The sequence below is a fragment of the Solea senegalensis genome, linkage group LG3 (assembly GCF_019176455.1).
Source record: "Solea senegalensis isolate Sse05_10M linkage group LG3, IFAPA_SoseM_1, whole genome shotgun sequence".
NCBI lineage: Eukaryota > Metazoa > Chordata > Actinopteri > Pleuronectiformes > Soleidae > Solea > Solea senegalensis.
Window position 1 is genome coordinate 664,548 of NC_058023.1, and position 20,021 is coordinate 684,568.

At 40.1% G+C, this 20,021-nt stretch overlaps 4 protein-coding genes across 11 annotated transcripts in view; 3 read left to right on the forward strand and 1 right to left on the reverse strand.

Moving 5' to 3' along the window:
* Positions 1 to 559: 559 nt before the first annotated feature.
* brms1 (BRMS1 transcriptional repressor and anoikis regulator) lies at positions 560 to 4,773 on the forward strand. Of its 4 annotated transcripts, none has more exons than XM_044020426.1 (10): positions 563 to 590; positions 1,176 to 1,406; positions 1,501 to 1,591; positions 1,704 to 1,831; positions 3,109 to 3,188; positions 3,304 to 3,400; positions 3,474 to 3,563; positions 3,708 to 3,772; positions 4,417 to 4,456; positions 4,541 to 4,773. In XM_044020426.1, exons 2-10 carry the CDS (start codon positions 1,178 to 1,180, stop codon positions 4,558 to 4,560), a joined length of 840 nt encoding a protein of 279 aa, XP_043876361.1. In that variant the 5' UTR covers positions 563 to 590; positions 1,176 to 1,177; the 3' UTR covers positions 4,561 to 4,773. The 4 variants fall into 4 exon arrangements, with proteins under 4 accessions (XP_043876359.1, XP_043876361.1, XP_043876362.1 ...); XM_044020427.1 differs by having other exon boundaries at positions 4,553 to 4,773; XM_044020425.1 differs by having other exon boundaries at positions 4,417 to 4,773.
* Positions 4,774 to 7,766: 2,993 nt separating this feature from the next.
* pfdn2 (prefoldin subunit 2) lies at positions 7,767 to 10,051 on the reverse strand. Its single transcript, XM_044020437.1, has 4 exons — positions 9,942 to 10,051; positions 9,143 to 9,231; positions 8,879 to 9,002; positions 7,767 to 8,720 (listed from the first exon to the last, which is right to left on the reverse strand). The coding sequence occupies exons 1-4, from the start codon at positions 10,020 to 10,022 to the stop codon at positions 8,529 to 8,531; spliced, it is 486 nt and encodes a 161-aa protein (XP_043876372.1). The 5' UTR covers positions 10,023 to 10,051; the 3' UTR covers positions 7,767 to 8,528.
* Positions 10,052 to 10,801: 750 nt separating this feature from the next.
* nit1 (nitrilase 1) lies at positions 10,802 to 14,845 on the forward strand. Its single transcript, XM_044020428.1, has 6 exons — positions 10,802 to 10,996; positions 11,769 to 11,993; positions 12,733 to 12,836; positions 12,946 to 13,082; positions 13,257 to 13,382; positions 13,890 to 14,845. The coding sequence occupies exons 1-6, from the start codon at positions 10,938 to 10,940 to the stop codon at positions 14,154 to 14,156; spliced, it is 918 nt and encodes a 305-aa protein (XP_043876363.1). The 5' UTR covers positions 10,802 to 10,937; the 3' UTR covers positions 14,157 to 14,845.
* Positions 14,846 to 15,324: 479 nt separating this feature from the next.
* The window catches only part of clcn3 (chloride channel 3), a 32,581-nt gene continuing 27,884 nt past the window's right edge, over positions 15,325 to 20,021 (forward strand). For 4 of the 5 annotated variants that reach the window (XM_044020382.1, XM_044020386.1, XM_044020388.1 and 1 more), the window contains exon 1: positions 15,811 to 15,997. The gene's annotated coding sequence lies outside the window, so the exon portion shown is untranslated. Of the gene's footprint in view, positions 15,363 to 15,810; positions 15,998 to 20,021 lie in introns of those variants that run through there. The other variant, XM_044020383.1, reaches the window with a different exon arrangement.

The window sequence follows — 20,021 nt, forward strand, 5'->3', positions numbered from 1 at the left end:
TGGACGGTGTAAGTAAGTTTATGAGCCTCTTACTCTCTACTCTGCTTTTTGTTTCAGTCTAATTTCCGCTACGTTAAACGATTTGACTTCTATGACATCACGGAAGCCAGTAGTGGTCAAGCTAGGCGAAGCGAAGCAGCACACCCGGTCAGTTAACAAAATAAAAGCCCCCGTAATGGATGTAAAGGAAATGAATAGTGACTATCCCATTTTTTAATTAAATGTATTTATTTATTTCCCTGAAGTGTTAAATATTCCCGACATTTAGTAATACCGTTATTATCGTATATGGATAACCATAATAGTAGTACTGCTGTATACTGTAACACATTATTATATACTATCATTATTGTCACAATTGTGTACAATTTAGTTATTCTATTGATCTGCTCTTAAAATATCCTTTGTACTCCTTGGTGTTTTGTCCCTTTTAAAAGGTTTTATTATTCCATCCATCCATCTTCTACCTCCACATGAGGGTCGCGGGGGGAGCTGTGCCAATCTCAGCTGACATAGGGCGATAGGGAGGGTACACGCTGGACAGTTTGCCAGTCCATCGCAGGGCTACACACAGACAAACAACCATACAGGTATTTTTTGAATTTGTTTTTTACCCTAAGAGACGATGTTGCTTTCATAATAATGAAAACCTCAAGTTTTAGTGCACTTTGTAGGTTTAGAACAAAACTGAATAAACTTGCATGAAAGTGTTGTAAGTTAGTTTTTAATAATGCCAATTTATTTTTTATAAAGGGAAAAAAACATCCTGATTAATCAGTCTACCTCTAATAAAAAGCATTGTATTGTAGGGCTGCAATAACTATTCCATTACGAAATGAATTGCCAACTATTTTTATAATCAATTAATCAAGTGTTTTTCTCAATTACAACAACTTTTTGATTGTTCAGCTTCTTAAATGTAAATATTTTCTGGTGTCCTTGCTCCCTTTAAGAAAGAAATCATTTGAACTGAATCATTTTTGTTTGTGGACAAACCAAGACATTCAAGAATAGGTTTGGTAAACACTGATCAACATTTTACAGACCAAACAAGACCTCAATTAAAAATAAAAAAAATAAATTAAAATAATCACCGGATTGATCCATTACCATTAGTTGCAGCCCTATTGTAAATAATTAAATTGTAAATGACTTTGTAACCTGTCTGTTCACAGCTATGCCTGCACAGCCTCCTGTGGCGCAGCCAGAGGAGGAGATGGAGGCAGAAGGAGAGTCACAACTCCCTCAGGCTAATGGAGAGTTAGAGGAACTGAGAGAACATGAAGGTAGAGGAGGTGAAGGTGGAGAGGAGAGCATGGAGGAGAGAGACAGTGACTTAGATGAGAGTGAAGACGAAGAAGAAGGAGAAGAGGAGGAGGAGGAGGAAGAAGAAGAAGAGAGTTCGGGTAGAAATTCACTCCATAATTATGATCATTAAGAAATGAAGACACTGTATCTCAGGTTTTGATTGTTTTGTCTTTCTTTCTGTCTCCTGGGAAGAGATGGATGATGAAGACTGCGAGCGAAGGAGAGGGGAATGTCTCGATGAGATGCTCGATCTTGAAAAACAATTCCACGACCTGAAGGAGAAGTAAGGCGAGCCTAGGTGGAGTTAAAACCGACACATGACCGGAGGGGATGTTTATTGTGTGAAGAATGGAAGAAGAAGAACAAGGAAAGACTGACGTTTTTTCACTCTATAGGTTGTTCCGGGAGCGGCTGAACCAGGTGAAGGTGAAGCTGGACGAGGTGTTGACAGGGCAGGCTGGAGAATACAGAGAACCACTGGCTGCACTACAGAACAGCATGCAGATACAAACACACGTGGCTGGTATGTGGCTGGCATGTGGCTGGCGTTCTTCCATTTTCCATCAGTGAACACATAACATCTCATCAGATCAATCCGTAAATGTCAAAACATATTCTTGTTATTGTAGGTGTGTTATGTTTTGATGTGTCTCTCTCTGGAGGCAGTTCATGGTCACATTTCAACTTCAAATGTGAAATTGTGCGATAACGGCGACCTACTTTTTCTATATTAAGCACGAGCACTTATGCATATCTGAATAAAAAGCTTAATAATATCTAGAGTAAAAATTTCAAAGATATTACAATGTTCAAAAGGATAATGTAGTCATGTCTTAAACAGAATAAAAATATCATGAAGAATAATATTAAGTGTCGTTCAGAAAAATGTATTTAATTTAAGATTAACAAAATGCATGAAGGCAGTAACATCTCTACTGTGTTTCCAACAAGATGAAAAAAGGATGATTATGCAAAACTATTGTTGACTTTCTTCTTTAGCAAATGGCGTTTTTCCACTGGCTCGCCTCGCCTTGTCATGGCACGGTTATGTTGCGTTTCCACTAGCATAGTACCTGTTACCAGGTACCTGCTCTGGCCAGGTTCCAAGCGAGCTGAGGCGACACTATGCGCGATGTCGGCAGACTGCCGTCCACTGATTGGTCAGAGTGCTTCACAGGAACAGATGTCGACGCATAAATCAAGCCGAACAATGCCAAACTATAGGTTAAGCAGTTAAAAAGACTTAACAATCCTATAAACGTGGGTTAATCTCCTACAATTAACAGGGAAATGTCTGAAATCTCAATATTTAACAGAGGAGTCTGATGTATTTGGTGCAGCGAGCGGCATCACTAATCCTGCCGCTGTATTTCAGTCCAGTGACTGTGTCAGACTCCGGTCATGGAGGAAGTACTGAACAAAATTGTTTTAAATAACCGATTCTTATGATTCAGTTACACTGAAAACAACTGCTTTAGAAGTCACCAGTCACTCGTTTGTGCGTGTGCGTGTGCGCATGTGCGTGTGTGTGTGTGTGTAGGCACTATTTTGTAGTGGAAAAGCAACCTAAACTGTGCCGAGGTGAGTGAGGTTTGTTAGTTTCAGTTTTGGAGCCAAATGGAATTTACCAGTAGTTGTACTTAGATGATTAGGTTGTCTGGCGTCAAAGTCAGTTTCTGTCGGCTTCTGGAAGTCATTAAGGACACTTGAGTCTAAAAATAGTCTGCTGCATCTCTTCTGTCTCTAACATCTTGCCTCTGTGTGTGTGTGTGTGTGTGTGTGTGTGTGTGTGTAATGCAGGAGTGTACAGAGAAATTTGTCTGCAGATGATCAAACACAAGCATGAGTGTGAAGTGCAAGGAGCAAGGCAGCACCTGGAGGTAACACACACACACACACACACACAGACAGTATCTAAACAGAACAGAACAACATGTGTAGACGTCTGGTCTGGTAAGGTCTGTGCATATATATGATTGAATATTTGTGTTACAGAGCGAGCGCACATTACTGTTAGATGCCATGAAGACTGAGCTGCTGGAGAAGATTCGGAGACTGGAGGAGGACAGACAGAATATAGACCTCACCTCAGGTAAACACACACACACACACACATGTCCTTTGTTAGTATTTAAACTTCATATAATGATTTGTTTTTATCTCAGAGTGGAGCGATGAGATGAAGGGCAAGAAGTGTAAAAGAAAGAATCTCTTTGGTCGCACAGAGAGAAAAAAGAAAGTAGCTCTGGTCTCAGGTAAAAAAAAGTCTAATTTATTCACGTCATCTGTTTGTGCTACTTGTTTTCTGTCCGTCGCTCTGTATACTATGTGTTTTGAAATGAGCTGTGGTTTTTATGCCTCGAGTGTAATTGACGCAAACTCCTATTTTTGTCTCACAGGACCTTTCATCGTCTACATGTTGAGAGACATCGACATCCTTGAGGACTGGACTGCCATAAAGAAGGTAATGGCTATTTTTCCACTTTCTCTCGGCTCACTCGGACATGCACTCGGGGTAATATGCGGAAAACTGGGTCTGAACTTGCTCTGGAGTTTGCGCTTCATCACCTGCGTGAGACACATTCTCAACAGCAGGAGGATCAAAGGGAAGATCCGTAATCTGGTGTTTGCCCTACTCACATAAATCCACTCAGAATCAAAACGCCACTTCCACCGAAGCTCAGCTTCCACAAGAGTGGACGGGGGTGGGCAGGCGGGCAGGCGGGCAGGCGTGGAGGCTGGGCTTCTGCGGGATGATTGGAGGAACTGTCTGAAAGGCGGAGCCAGTTTTCGGTGAAAAGCTTTGCAGAAATGCAAATGTACTCGACAGCAGAGCCTTTTTCTGCCTCAGTCCTGAGTGGATTTTGTGAGTCTGTAGACAAGTAGCTGGTCATTGTGTGTTATTTACATGGCGATATAGACCATTTTCATTTGTACATATACACTTCCTCTGTTTTCAAAGACCAACAACTGCCACTGCATATGTCACTGCACTGTATTTACATCACCTGCCATATTGAGTTATTATCTGCTGTCGCATCCTCACTACATTTTCCTTTTTTTATCTCATTTAAAACATTCTTTTGGTAACTTTCTGTGCATTTACAGGCAAAGGCAGCACTGTCGCCACTGAAAATTAAAGCTGAAAGTAAGTCCGCCACTCTCCTCCGTTCTTCTACATTATAATCACACCGTGAGTGTGAAGCTTCACACTCTAAATCATCATCATCAGTTTGTCTTTCAGAGCGGTGATGAAAGGAGGCTCCGAGCAGCAGACACACACACACACACACACTTCCAGCTCCTTTCACACTAACAGCTACACTTCTGTGTACAGTTCAACTGGAGCCCAGAGGAATCGTTTGTTATCTGTTGCTATTTAAAATAAGTTCTTAATGATATGACAACCATGTATTTATAGAATGATTTGTGATGGTGATTAAAATTTTAACCTTTTGTCACACAGGTATGTGTGCTTCTCCTTTTATTTTTTTATTTTTTACTAAAGGTCAGTGTGTAAGAAATAGTGGCCTCTAGTGGTGAGACTGCAGATTCTAACAAATTGAGAACTCAGCCATATCTTTGCCAAGCATCAGGAAACTATGCTGGCCTTTGCAAACCAGAGAGGGCTTTGTCCTTCATTTTTGCTGGGGTGCTTTGTCCATCTCATCTTATTTGTTGCACATGGATATACTTATGGGTAATTTAATTCATTTCAATAAACCCTCCTCAACGTTACACACTCTTAAGACTCACTTACAAATGCTGCAGTGTTCCACAGGTGTTGGGGAAACTGTTGTAAAAGTCATTTTTATTCTTTAAGTCATTCTTATTCTTTTGACATTTGCAGACAAGAAAAATCAGATGGACAATTTACAGAGTCACAGTGGAGTAAAGTATGCTTCAAACAGCAGGAGACAACCATTTGTTTGAAATGTATTTATGAGCAAAGTGAGGAGGGGTCAGAATATGTTTTACATGGCAGCAAAGGTCTGGAGAAATTAGAAAACTACTGAAGTTTTTCCTCCATTTTGTCTGTTTTTTAACAAAAACTACACCTGTCATTTTCCTCCTTTTCTTTGTTTTCATCCTGTATGCACTCCTCTTTCTCCCTCACCCGTTTATATTCTCTCCGACTGTGAAGTGTTTAGTGTCATGTCGGATGCCGCGTCTTCCTCGTGTCCTCACAGCTGCTTGCTGAGTTTGCGCGCCTGCCTCTCCTTGGCTTCAAAGGCAGCTTTGGTGTCCATGAGCGAGTCCAGCTGCCGGCGGATGTGGGCCATGTCTAGCTGGGTGGCCTCGCACTGCTCCCTCAGGCTGGCCGACTCCACCCTCAGCTGTGTGGCCGCCATGGAGAGCTGCTCGCTGCGCTCACGGCACTGCATCTGCATCCTCTTGGCGTCTCTCAGCAGAGACTCCACGCTCAGGACCACCGACTCGCACTGATCACGAGACATGTTCTGGACAGTGAGATGAAAAACAGACAGATGTCAAAGCTGAAGCTCAGGATGTGGACAGTAAACATTGACAGGATTCTAAAGTACCAGTGCGTAACATTTTGGAAGGTTAAGTGGCAGATATTTAATGTATTCTGTATAATTTACCGGTCGATCTACATTCCAACCCTAACCTATGGACATGACTGAAAGAGCGAGATTGCGAATGCAGGCGGACCAAAATGAGTTTCCTCTGCAGGCTGGCCCGGGCTCAGCCTTAGAGATAGGGTGGACTCGGACATCCGGAAGGGGCCCAGAGTAGAACCGCTGCTCCTCCATGTTGAGAGGAGTCAGCTGAGGCGGTTCAGGCATCTGGTTAGGATGCCTCCCGGCATGTTCTTGTGGGAGGAGACCTAGGACACGCTGGAGGGATTATATCTCTCCTGGGAACGCCTTGGGATCCACCTAAAGGAGCTGGCGGAAGTGACTGGGGAGAGGGCTGTCTGGGCTTCCTTGCTAAGGCTACCGGACCCAGACAAGCGTAATTCCTTTCAGGCCACCGTAGTTTCCTCACACACTTGTGAAAGAGAAGGTTGAGCAAAGAGATTCTCTCTCTTTCTTAAATCTGCAATCTCATCGTTAAATGTCACCAATGGGCCTTTTGGCACAATCACAGATCTTAAATAATCAAATGAATGATGGCTGACCCATTCTTAGAAACTGGACCTTTAAACACACACATTAAAAACAGAGACCTGTACACAGTATTGGCAAAGTGAGACTTGTTGTTTGAGATTTAGGGACTCTGCTTTGTTCCCTGTGGTTTATTGAACGGTCTCTCTCGGCAGTAAACTGCAGCTCTCCTGCCAAACAAGCAGATAATGTAAATCAATAGCTCACAGCACAAATCAAACAGGTTTAAAACAGAACATCTGGTGTGAGGAGAGTGAAGTAGCTCAAAGAGGCTTATCGTGGTTTTAACTCCTCTTTATCCACTTCTCCTGTTTCTGTTTTATTAATAACAAGCTTTTCACAGTGCTCCTTTCTTTATATTTATATCCACACAGAGACTTTCTTTCTAATCAAAGTCAAGATAATGAAATAAAATGTCTCACCATAGGCTCGAGAGTCAAATTTATCACCAGCCTTGTGGATTTCTTCTCAGTCTCGAGATCCAGACAGTTCTCAGTCTTCTCCAGAGTGATGTTGTCCTTTACAGATTGTGTCCTTACATGCAAATTTAAAAATACATGGAGGCACAACAAGAATTCTACTTCCTGCGCAAATAGTAAACTGCACGTTTTATGCCTCCTTATTCTTCTCCTCCCTCTTTCCTTCTCTCAGTGAACGTTATCTTTTGCCTCCGGACCAGAGGGAGGTCAGGTAATCCAGAGATTATGCGGTTAGGGAGAGACAGGAGGAGTAAGCTCATTTTGTCTATTTTGATCAACTGCTGCTAATTCATTCAGTGGCATTACTTCAGCGCAGCCTAATCAGCCTTTCAGCTTCTGTGGTCGGTCGCACACATTTGGAGGACATGTTTAGATTTTAAAAACACAGAGTGTCCTGTATAGAGCAACAAACATAGTTTCAAAATGTGAAGAGGGGCAGGATCTTTAGGGTATCAAGTAAAAAGGCTTCAGTTAAGGTAAAAGGTAAAACAGACTCCTTCCCAAAATGTCATCTTTATAATCCTAAATTTAACTGAGCAAGTTGTTTATATATACACTTTAGTTTCCTCACTCATGTTGCAAGTTCAAAGTCAACCACCAGAGGGAGACACCGCTCAGCATATCCATTTCTATGCCATAACTGTCGCTATGACTTCACAGAACCGTGTTTAAGGCGGACTTCAATTTGCAAGTGTCAGTAAAGAAAGTACAGGTAAACATTGTGAACTTGCGTGTAAACAGCTCAGAAGCTGAATTCATATTTGTTTGAAGACAAATACACAACCAGTTACTGAGATCTTAACGTGTCTTTCAGTTTGAAAAGAAGAAGTTGAACACAAAACACGACAAATCACAATTGTGACAATTCTTTAATTCATGGCCATTAATGAAAACATTTTTGCCCTTACAGATAAATGAACAGAGTGGACAGTAACCATCAGGCCCTGCGAGGCTTTTCATCACTTTAGACTTTTAACAAGTCTTTCTGAAATCAAACATAATCTACAGAAAAAAAAGAATTATTGGGTATATTCAGTCACATCTGTGTGACTTGAGTGAACACTGGATAGAAACCAGCATCCTTTCATGCATTAATTGTGTATTTACCGAGTTGTGTGCGAAATGTCACAGCAAGAGAAGGTGAATAAAATTGACAGATTCACTTTGATGCTTAGTGACGCGTCTACAGTATAATATCTTGTTTACGAGAATAACATGTGTCGTCAAACAGCCTTCCAGAACCTGTTCTGCCTTGACAAAGAAGTGTCTATTCTGCACAATCTCAACCTACATAAGAGTCATATGATATCAGCCTTTGTCAGCAGATAGTCCAAAACCCCAAATGACAAAATTGCAGGCACTTATTTACTTTAAAATGAAAAATCATCAGAAACATGATCCAGAGGCTGGATTTAACTGATGAATTCACTGCTGAACTTATATAGAAGTCTGTTGCAAATTACTTCAATACCAAGTGCTCTGTGTTCAATCCCCAAATCCAAACTTATCCTGTCAAGAGTTCTGTTTTTTTAAACTAAATTTATGTGACTCTGTGTCTTCAATTCTGCAGAAATCATAAGGCCCTACTGTCGCATTATATTATTACAATAAACTAAGACACTAAAACCCCAGCACCGCTTTTTGAGCCGCCTCCTTCGCTGTCCCTGGAAGACGTCGCCGACTGTCCTTGTCCCTGTCCTTCACCCTCTCCCACCAAGCGGATGTTGTAGCGTTCCCTGTACTCTGTCAGTTCCCGTCCTTTCGTCTGCATCTGTGTGTTGAGGGACTCGACTATTTTGGATATCTGTGGGAACAAAATGTTAAGTGATGAAATTGTCTGACATCTGTACATTTCACATGAAGAAATTGTTAAAGAAGATACTTGTTATTAGTGGATTTAAAGGCTACATGTATGCAGCTATTAGAGCAAGATATTGACTAATGATTTGTTTCGTCCATTACCTGCTCTTTGTTGTTTTCCAACGCTGGTAGAACTTCTTTTACCGTCCTCTCCACCAAAACTCCTCCTACTAGACGAAAACATTTCCTCGAAGGATCCACATCCTTCAACGTGTCAACGACTAAGCTAAAAGGAACAACAGAAATGTTAATAACTACAAATTCCACATTACCCACTAGGTGCCATGTAATTCAATATGTGATAGAAGAAATATTGCTGATAGACACAAGCAGCACAGATATGTGTTCATTTAAAATGTGCTGCACCTGTGCTCATTGATCTCCATCTCCAACTCTGCAGCTTTGGAGGCCATACTGCGTTGTTCCTGGCGCATCTTCTGAAACGTGGCCACCACCTAAAAACACACAAATATTCACACAGTTTGAGTAGAAAACTTTAGAATCAAAACAAAAAAAGCCATCTGTCATCTGTTTGGGCTGCTGTAGAAACAAAAGAAAACAAGAAACAAGTTCAGTTTTTTTTAATAACCCGTTTCTTGTATTCAATATATAAATTGTACATTATTTTATATTTAAATTATATGAACTGTAGCGTAAAGACAGACCACAAGCGTTGTTCAACTGTAGAGCTGCAGAGTGACAAAAAAAAAGCTTAGTCTTAAGCTTGTTTTTAAAAATATGAAAAAAAAGGTGTTTGGCTTGTGCTTCCCTGTTGGTTTCAGACTCGCGTGTCTTCACGTAATAAGACAGGGTCGGTGGTTAAAAAGTTAAAAATAGCTTCTCCCACTCCCTTTTATTAAATAACACCACCCAATATAACTAGTGCATGCTCAATTAAAGGCACGTGAGTGAATTAAAGCGTAAAATATGGCGGTACGTTACACAAGCCTGTTTTATATGTAAATATGTCACTTAGAGTCTCTTCCTCTGACTCAGTGTTGCAGCGTTTTGTGGTGAGAGAAGCAGAATGATGGCGATGGGGAAGCTAACGTTAGCATTGCCTGGCTGAGAGTCAGACTAGCGGCTTTAGCTTCACCCGGCGCGGCTGAATAACAGCGACAATCGTCGCGGGGACCTAAGCAGACCGAGGCGGAGGTGACGGTACCTGTTCGGCCGAAGGACCGGACTGCTTTCCTCCAGAGCTGCCGCTCGGCTTGCTAACCGTGCTGCTGCTGTTGGCTGCCATCTTGGAAGGGTGTTGCTGAGACGGACCCCAGACTGGAAGTGCAGAGGTGGGTCAAGTGAATGCCTGAGTGTAAATAGGATCGAACCTTTTTTCTTCCAAATGAATTCTGACTTTAATCTCAGATGTCTGACGACTTTAATCTCAAAATGATTCAGAAGGCATTCATATGTGCATATGAAAAAAAGAATGTACAAAAAAGTATATAGAAAATGTTCAGGTCCTGAAATTATAAGGTCTTGAAAAGTAGCTTGTTTTATGTGGACTATGCAAATGTGCCCCCAAAGCTGCATGTTTAGCTTCATCTGACTAAATTAAATAAGATAAATGATAAAAGTATTTAACTTGCTTGAGTGGCACAATTTAATATTTTTAATAACTGTAGCCCACTTTGAAATCTCTCCATCATAATTTGGCAAACTAGGGCCCCCACAAAGCTTGAAACGTCTCTGCTTACAAAACTAGTATAAGTTTAATGTGATATTCATGTAACTGGCAGTCAAAGCAGTATGAAAGTTGGTCAGAACAACTTCTTTTTCCTTTTCATACACTATGTAAACAATGTTTTAACTGATATTTGCCTGCAAAGAGTGATTCAAACAAAGACACACAAAAACATAATATTTATTTATTATTAATGCGTTTGGTTTTGTTAAACATTAAACTTATCAATCTACAGACTCTCAACATTATGTAAATCATCATTTTGTGAACTGTATTGAGTCACTATTCACCTTTCTAACAAGGTAGGCATACATTCTCACCAGCAGGTGGAGCTGGTTTCTTGATAATGACAAACAGCAGCGAAGAAGAATGAAGTCGTCCTGTTTCAGAGCACTGACCTACACAAATGTTGATATTTAGTAACATATGGACTAAAGAGTGAACGTGACAGAATCTGAGGGTCACGTTGGATCAATGTTCAGGTGCATTGTGGGATCATTAGCTTGGAGACTCAGGATCAGGCTGCAAAACAGGTGTGTTTATTATTCTGACCAAGAAATGGGTTGTTCTGACAGCTAAGAGCTAACTCTGGTTTCTGTTGATATCTGCAAACTAAAACCACCAAGATGGAAAAGTGACAGCAACCATGTAACAGTGGCTTCACTGACATGTCAGAAATGTTTGGATTTTTATTTAAAATAATATTTTTATTCACTCTGGGAACAAACATGTACAACATTATACAGTAAATATATAACAGTGTAGTTACTTATCAACCATGGGCCTTTTTCACAGCAGACATTTTAACATAAGAATGGCAGAATTCCATTTAGCTGCTGTCATGAATGTGTTTGGGATACTTGGAATGAACAGAGCCGTCATAAATGTAATTAAGGTTATTTCGATATGTGATTCCTTTTCCTTCACTGGCCAAGTATATTTTTTGTCTGTTTGCAAAACATTTGAGAACATAATCATTTTAAGGTTTGGGAAACACCATTTGACATTTTATGGACCAAACAACTAATCAATTAATTGAGAAAATAATCAATACATTAATAAATTATAAAAAAAATGGTTGGTTGTCTCTTCAATCTGCGTTTTGTCTTTGTCTTTTGTACTTCGCCATATTTATTGGGGATTCTAAGAACAGAAATGTGTAAATTTACATCACTACTAATTGTTCACATAATCAGCCAATACCATTTATTATAAAATGGCAAAACTCGGGCTCATTAATCAGTGTTACTGATTAATTGATTGAATACTGATTTGCAGCTTCATAATAACCTCCTCTCCACACAGGATGTCTCACTCCCTGGCTGCAGTCTGTCAGGTCACGGCCACCCCAGACAAAGAGGCCAACTTCTCTGCCTGCAAGCAGCTGGTGGAGGAAGCCAAACAGCGAGGAGCAAGCATGGTCTTTCTGCCTGAAGGCTTTGACTACATCGGATCCAGTCGCGAGGAGACGTTGTCGCTGTCTGAGAGTCTGACAGGAGACACAGTCTCCCGTTACACCCAGCTCGCCAGGTAGAAATAATAATATTTTGTCTAACCACTTTCATATGTGTGTACACGATGCTGATTAGGCCTTTAAGCTCTCTACCGCCCACCATGTCTGTGGTGACTTTCCAACCCTGCACACACAGTCACACATTTTACAACAAGACTGATCAAGCAAGGTGGAAGAAGCGCACAGTGTGAGTAAAGCAAGACGGCTTCATACAGCAGCACCATGGCTGAAAACACCAAGATTCAACACTTAGACCTACTGAATCCTGTTTTTAAAAGAAACCATTTTCTTATGACCACTGTAGCATTCAAGTACAGTCATTTAAATTTCATCAATTTCAAACATTTTCAAATCTGCTTGCCTTATTTATGAAGTTGAAATTGGCCCCAGTCTACAACCTGGCATATTTACATTTTAATTATTGTATGTTTATTGTACCAAATCATTGTTGTTAGTTTGAACACATGTTGATCTGGCCTAAATGCTGCATATACATCTGTGACCTGGTGCTTAGTTTATTTATTAATAGCTTTTCTCTATTGTGTTCTTTTTCTTTTTTTTATTATCTATGCTTAAGAAATTATGTTTAAATTTTTGAAGATATCGTTGTTTAGCCGTAACATATTTTAGGTCTTTTTGATTTAGAGCATTAAAGGATGTATAAAAACCTGAGTCTCCTTCTTTTTGATGAGAAATATAAAGTAGTTACCCCACTGTCCACATGTGTGGCTCTTGTCTGAACGTTTCTCCTTGCAGGAAGTTGGACGTGTGGCTGTCTCTTGGGGGATTTCATGAGCGAGGACCTAAATGGGAGACTGACAGACGAATCTACAACAGTCACATCATAATTAATGAGAAAGGTGATTTTTATTTTTCACAGTCTCTCTGCTTCATCGTACACACTTGAACAAATGAATTCATTTCACACAGTACATGCACTGACGTACACACTCTTGTTACATCCTCTAGGTGACATTGTTTCAGTCTACAGGAAGTCTCACTTGTTTGACGTGGAACTGCCAGAAAAAGGTGTATCCCTCAAAGAAAGTGCCTTCACCATCCCTGGATCTTCCCTCGTGTCTCCGGTCCAAACTCCCATCGGCAAGGTGTGGTTTTTTTTTTTATGTTGCAACAAGTGTCAGCTAATTCACCTTTTACATATCTGCACGTGAACTCTTCATGTTCTTCTTCTCAAGCCAATTCGTCAACGGAATCTTTCCACAACATTCTGATCATATGTTGGTCTTTATTTTGTCTTGTTTATTTTTTTGCTGCTGCAGATTGGTTTGGGTATCTGCTATGACCTTAGATTCCCAGAGTTATCGCTGGCGCTGCAAAGACACGGTGCCGAGATCCTGACTTACCCATCAGCCTTCACCGTAGCCACAGGAGCTGCTCACTGGGAGGTGAGTGCAGTCATTTTGGCCCCGTTCAGACCTGACATTAATGGTACTTGTGTATGTACAGGAGTGACAGGGAGAAAGAGGCCAAAATAAATGCTAAAAACATCATTGTCTCAACTAAAGGAGTCAATTTCCTTTTTTCTTGCTTGTCTGCTTTTTATCATCATGTTCGAAATAAATAAATAAATAGAATAAAAATAAATAATTAAAGCCCTACTAGTGGCATGAAATAAGATTGTAACCATTAGAAAAAGACAAAAATGTGATGATCTGATTAGTGTCAATATTGTGTCATATGTGTGGCCACAAATAAATGAACATATGAGTGGTGGTTAGTGTAAAACATACAGTGGGACTCAGAGGAGCTGAGGAGGTGATCTCTAATGCGTCCTGAGGCCTGAAACTTAACATGCGATCAAGACAAAAGTTAGTACCAGGTCTAAACAGGAATAAGAGATATCAGTGTAAACCAGTAGAAATATAATTCATTTTCAAAATATTTATTCACAGGTGCTGCTTCGCGCCCGTGCCATCGAGACCCAGTGTTTCGTATTGGCGGCGGCGCAGGTCGGTCAACACCACGAGAAGCGCTCGTCATACGGCCGCGCCCTGGCAGTGGACCCCTGGGGCGAGGTGCTGGGTGACTGTGGAGGAGAGAAACCAGGCATGGTGCTGGTGGAGATCGACCTGGACAAAGTCAGCAGCACAAGGAGAAACATGCCGGTGCAGCAGCACCGCAGAGACTCTGACTTCTATGACGGTGTTGAGAAAACTTGACGACAAGCGTGTCCACATTGAAATCTGTGTAATCTGCCAGATTGAAGATGAATGCAGTCAACAACCTAAACACAACAGTGTGTTTCAGTCATCAATTATCAAGCAGACGCCGGGAAGTTTAAACTATAGTGTGGAACTTATACTGTAAACAAATGTCCGTTACAATCAAACAACTGTCAAATTAGTTCACACAATGCTGATTAAGCTAATCTCATGTCACCCGGTGACAGTCCTCCACTTGCACACAAGGAAGTGATTTGTTTGATGTCAAGACAGACTCAAAGTGGCACGTGTAATAAAGTGAGAGTATGACTAAAATCACAAAGAAGTGTCCATGAAAAGAACGTGACAGGTCGCGTCTGTGTTGGCTTGTATGTGTTTCTGTTCTACTGTATCGTTTCAAATGTTGAAATGAATAATTCATCAAAGAATACATTTGAAAAGAGTAATTCAATTCAATTATTATTAGTTTATTTGTCAGGGACCATGTACAGAAGCAGAGTTAGCTGAATAGCTCATTTGCATCTGTGGTCCAAATTAGATTGAGGTGATCTTCAATGTGAGAAAATTGGCCAAAGTGGTTTGATAAAAAAATAGATAATTCAAAACATTCCTGTTTTATATGCATTGATAGGTAAAATTGTTGGGCTGTTCACAAATCACTTGCAATATTAAATCTTAAATCCTAAGGACATACATTTTTCTTCAATTTGACTGCATTATATTATATTTTTATATGACCATTTAAGTTTCAACATCTTCCATACATGTGACTGAAAACCAACTGTGGCAGACAAACAGGACTCACCTCTCTGAATTGAATGTAGGTCTTATGTTTTTTTAAACACTTAGAATAGAATAGAATATAATAGAATACTTTATTCATCCCCAAGGGGAAATTGTTTCAACATAGCAGCAATACAAACAAAAACTTACTGCTGTCCCACGATAGTGGGATCACGCATTTGCTATAAAAGAAGAAATTGGATTAACTTGTCTCTGTAGTTGGTGCTTTTCCTGTCACTGACACGTAAACATGGTCCACTTCTCGAATTTCTCCGGACGATGTTCCTCTTGAGTTTTCATGAGTCAGCTACTTCATAACGTAACATTTTACTCACCATTTTCAGCCAGTTGTGCATTTTACATTTGGCTTTGGGAGCAGTAAAAGTAAATCAAGTGCCCAAAAGTTTTTCTTCACATCAGGTAATAATATGTGTTGTGTTTGTTTCATTTAATTTGATTGAGTCGTTTTCTTTGCAAAGGGGTAAAATGGGAGTATGAAATATTCCAAAAAAATCTGAATGGACCCAATAATGTCCTAATTGAGCTGAATATTGTGAAGTTTGACTGAAGCTTCTACGATAAAATATGTGGAACTAGTGAGAAGCTGAAAATGTGTGTTTCTGAAGTTTTCAATTGGTTTGGGGGAACAAAATTGCAAAAAAAAAAATATTTAGGAAATGGTGATCATTTCCTAATTAGAAAATTACAGTTTGATACATCCCGATAAACATTATCTTTAGTCAAAAACCTGTTTTTTGATCAGTGGGAATGAATGGGGGACATATTGTGCCCCCCCCAGGTTAGTACTAGACCCCTGTAGAATCGCCACTGCACCACGGTGCAACTACTGCTGCTGCTTTGATGGGAAACAGGAAGTGCTTGTCACTGCCACAGGAATGGGTCTGAAAACAGAAAACACCATCATGATGATGAAGAAGGAGAAAGTCACATCCACTCGTGGAGAGGAAGGAAACTGAATCCTCTTTTAGAAAAAAAATAATAATAAGGATTAGGATGAATTGTTGTGTCCGAACTGGAATTGAGGCATCGGGAAGGTACGTTGTTCTGATGTTTGTTTGCGTTCTCTGTTATGCACATATTAATATGTGTGGGTCGGTTAACCTCAGTGTGTCAGCGTGAGTGAATGGATGAAGCGCTTTACTATCTGACGCCATCGGTCTCTGCTGTCACTGTTTCACATTGTGTGAATTCACACCTCGAGTTTCATGTCCACCTCTGTCAAAAATAGGACGTGCTAGCTAGTTAGTTAGTTAGCCACCGTGTAGCCCAGTATGCGGCTAACGGTGAGATTAGCCTGTGTTAGCTTGTGTACATGTCTGCTGACATTTTGGGGTTGCATTTTTGTTGTTGACGTTTTAATAGACTTAGGCCTTTGGCTGCAGCTAACAGAGACTGAGACTGCTGCAAATACAGCCCCCCCCTCCTGTGACGAGCGTCTCTACGGTCATTTTCATCGTGTTACGCAGACATAACGTGGAAAAACACGGCTAGCTGTTGAGTGTGTGTCGCTGCCACAGGAAACCGCTTAGTCTGTCTTTCCACCACTAGCACTGAACATCATAGTCCCCAAACATGTGTCTTTACGTAAATAAACTTTGTGTTGAACTTAGAACTACAGCATGACCAATATGGGATTTAAGGAGCCGATACTCCAGCATTGAGCCGATATTGGTCAAAACCACGGGATCAGATATTAGAAACATATTAATCAAATATTAAATATGAATAGTTAATTAAGTTAGTTACGTTTAATGTTAATATTAAATAAAAACTGGACTTGTTGCACAGTGTTACACATTTTGCCATCTTGTAGATTTAGATAATTTTTAATATTTCAAACGATGATTTAAACTTCAAGCACACAGTCCATTTTATTTGGTGTCCTTCTATTATGCTGTCCCACAGGCCATAAATGTGGCAAGAAGTCAGTGAATATGAGTAAACATTATTGAACCATTTCAAACACTTTTAATAGATATTGTCCTACTTTCAGCTTCTCCCTTTAGGGGTCTGCCTGAGAGATATTATTCTTTTTTAACAAGAAAAAAATGATTACTCTGGCCCATAATATAGAATTGGACAGATAACCTAAGCGGCATGTTGTAAGTGCAAGTACGCCAATAAAAGTAAAACTTCAAGCACTAGTTCCAGGTCTAGGAAAGTCCTGTTTCAGCAGGATCAGACTACATAGCAGTGGTCAGCGACGGGCCAAACCAAAGACACTGCAGCAGCAGCAGCACTTATTTGATTTGCCTTCATGATTAGTGTAATCAGTGCCCCTGATTGTGTTAGGTTTGCCTGAAGTATTTGCTTCCATTTCATTAGGCATGTTCTTAAAGTTTTTTTTCACAGTCAGACTGTTGTGTCTGCAGAATCAACACTTAATATCTAATATTGTTCACTTGGACATAGAAGGTCAAACTGTATGGGCCAGTAAACTTTAATGTCTTCATCAACTTGTGACACTTTGAACTTTGGGAAAGAATTGATCAACAATTTCCAAGTTTTCTTACATTTTATGGATCAAACACATTTTTTCATGACAGTGTTACATTTGAGTGACATTTCAGATATTTTATCAGCTATTGGTATTTTTTAAAATGAGTTAGACTTGTTAGAATGCTGGAGTTAGAGAATGATTAGACTTACATATATTATTATTGAAAATATTAGACCAAAAGTAAGAGGTACTTAAACTCTACAGATGTTTTCAATATCATCAAGAATCGATTTTTCAATTAAGATCATTAAAATGTTTAATCAAACTCACTTGAAACTAGAATGCAATATATTACAAATTAAAAGGATTTTTGAAACCATGAGGCAAAATAAGTAAATGATTAAATGAAATGCTTTATAGATCATATTGACTTTTATAATCTATATGTGAAACACCTTTTGATTACACAGCATCAGCAGTGTGTTTACTGATGACGCTCTCATGTTGTAGTGCAGTGAAACCTCCCCATTGTGTTGAATTTGATGTACAGTGCATGTTTAATTACAAAGGGATCCATGTATTGACCATTCGCTGCCTTTGAAAGATGCGTGTCAACTTACTGGCTCGCGTCTGTGGAGGACGTCTGAGCCTGTCAGTAGAAGAGAGTGTAAAATGCTGAATCACATCCCAGCAACAGTTTCCTGGGCAACTCCTTCATAGTGACCATCCTGAAAAAGATAAGGCCTCATGTTGCACAATTTGCTGTGCAAGATCAACAGACCCTGCAATGTGGCGTTACCTCACTGTTATTGACTGTCACGCACACACTCCTGCCTCTCCTCGGCTTAGCCGTATCCAAAATCAAACTGTGCATGGTTGCTGGTCAGAGACCCATTGGAAAAACTCTATCTTCTTCACCATAATTGATTTTATTTTGCCAACAAGGAAGACACGGCCATGTATGTGGCAGAAAATGTGTCATAATTATGGCTATCACATGTCACCCCCAGACAGAAGCAGGAGGAAAGACGAGACCTCTTATAGAAGCAGACCATTGTTGAGAGGCAGCAGCAGCACAGACTATTTGACATCAGCTCTGTCTGTCTGAAAAGATACTTGTGCTCTTTTACCTTAAAACTCAAATTCCAAATCATGATGACTAAGCATTTTAAGTAGATATCAAAGAGCAACAAACAATTACATCACATGTCATCAGCCTCGCAGTTCTTTTCCCTGACGTTGACTGTGCAGACGAGCTTCATTGGATTTCCTGGCCATGCTGATTCAATAGAGCTCAAAGGGAAGTTCTGTCTTGTGATTGTTGGCTGAAGGGAAAGTTTCTCTTTCCTGTTTGCCTCACATTATAGATTTTGTGCCAGGGAGCTTTACCTTTTATTAAGTTTTGCTGCCGTCGTTTGCAGGAGGCTTCTTTGTTTTTTGGTTAGTCTGTTGTTTTACTGTCATCACAACATGTCCTGAGTTATTTGGTAGGGGTGACTGACTCTCTGTGCAACAAAGTGTCTTAAGTTAAGGGGTTTCATTGGCAATTGTTGTATTTTGCTATATTGCAAACTCTGGCTCAGCAGTTGTGTTGTTTATGGATCCTGTCTTTTAAACTTATTTAATTTTAAATTAAATAAGCTAAATGAATGATTTTTGAATTTCCAGTGTGTAAGAATTAGCGACATTGACCATTAAGATTGTAGAGTGCAACCAATAGATGACTTTGCATACTCCTTTCTTTTCAAGCACATTCAAGAACTATGGTGGCCTTCACGTACTAGAAACGATATAAACACTATTACACAACTCTCTCTGCTGTTTCCTCCTTCATTGGTTCACGCATCAGATTTATGTGAAGGGAGCTGTTCTGTTTTTCTTATTGTGGTAAGCTTCTGTCCATTCGGGCTGCAGTAGAAGCATGGCAGTATAAATTGGTGGCCTCTAAAAAGCAAGACCCTTGCCTTAAGTGCATACAAAAAGCTTATCCTTAGGCAAAAACAACTTTGGCTGCTTTTATTTAAAGCAGTTTAACTCTTATCGGTAGTTTATTCACGTTCTGTCGATAAATCCCTTTAGGTGTTACACACACTGGACCTTCAAGACATGTCATTTTTTGAGGAATCCACTTGAAACCAGTTTTCTTTTAGTTTGTCATGCAAACTGCATTTATACACACACACAAAGAAAACACCTTCTAGTTGCTGCAATAAGTTGACTCTGAGTAAGAGGAGAAATATATTAAATGGACTGAGCTGAAAAATAAAATCAAGTATGAAATCAAATCCTCTCAGGATGAAATGGAGGGCGGTAGGAAATCTGTTAGGCTTGGGTTTTTCCACAGAGGAATCTGGAGTCAAGTACAGAATGAGACTAGATCGAGGATCAGTAAAACTACAGCTATGGAGCACATTAAACGTCTGTCTTCCTTTATTCCTATGACTCATCGTTGTGCCCTCTGGGCTGATAGTTTTAAAAAATATCTCCAGGTTATCTTTTATTTTCATGCACCATCAGAGTGTCATTGTTGAGCTCAGTGTGGTGGAGGTTACTGCCTGCTCACTTGTGGTTACATATTGAAGTGTAGTGTCCAGATTTTCCACAGGGAGGCAGACTTT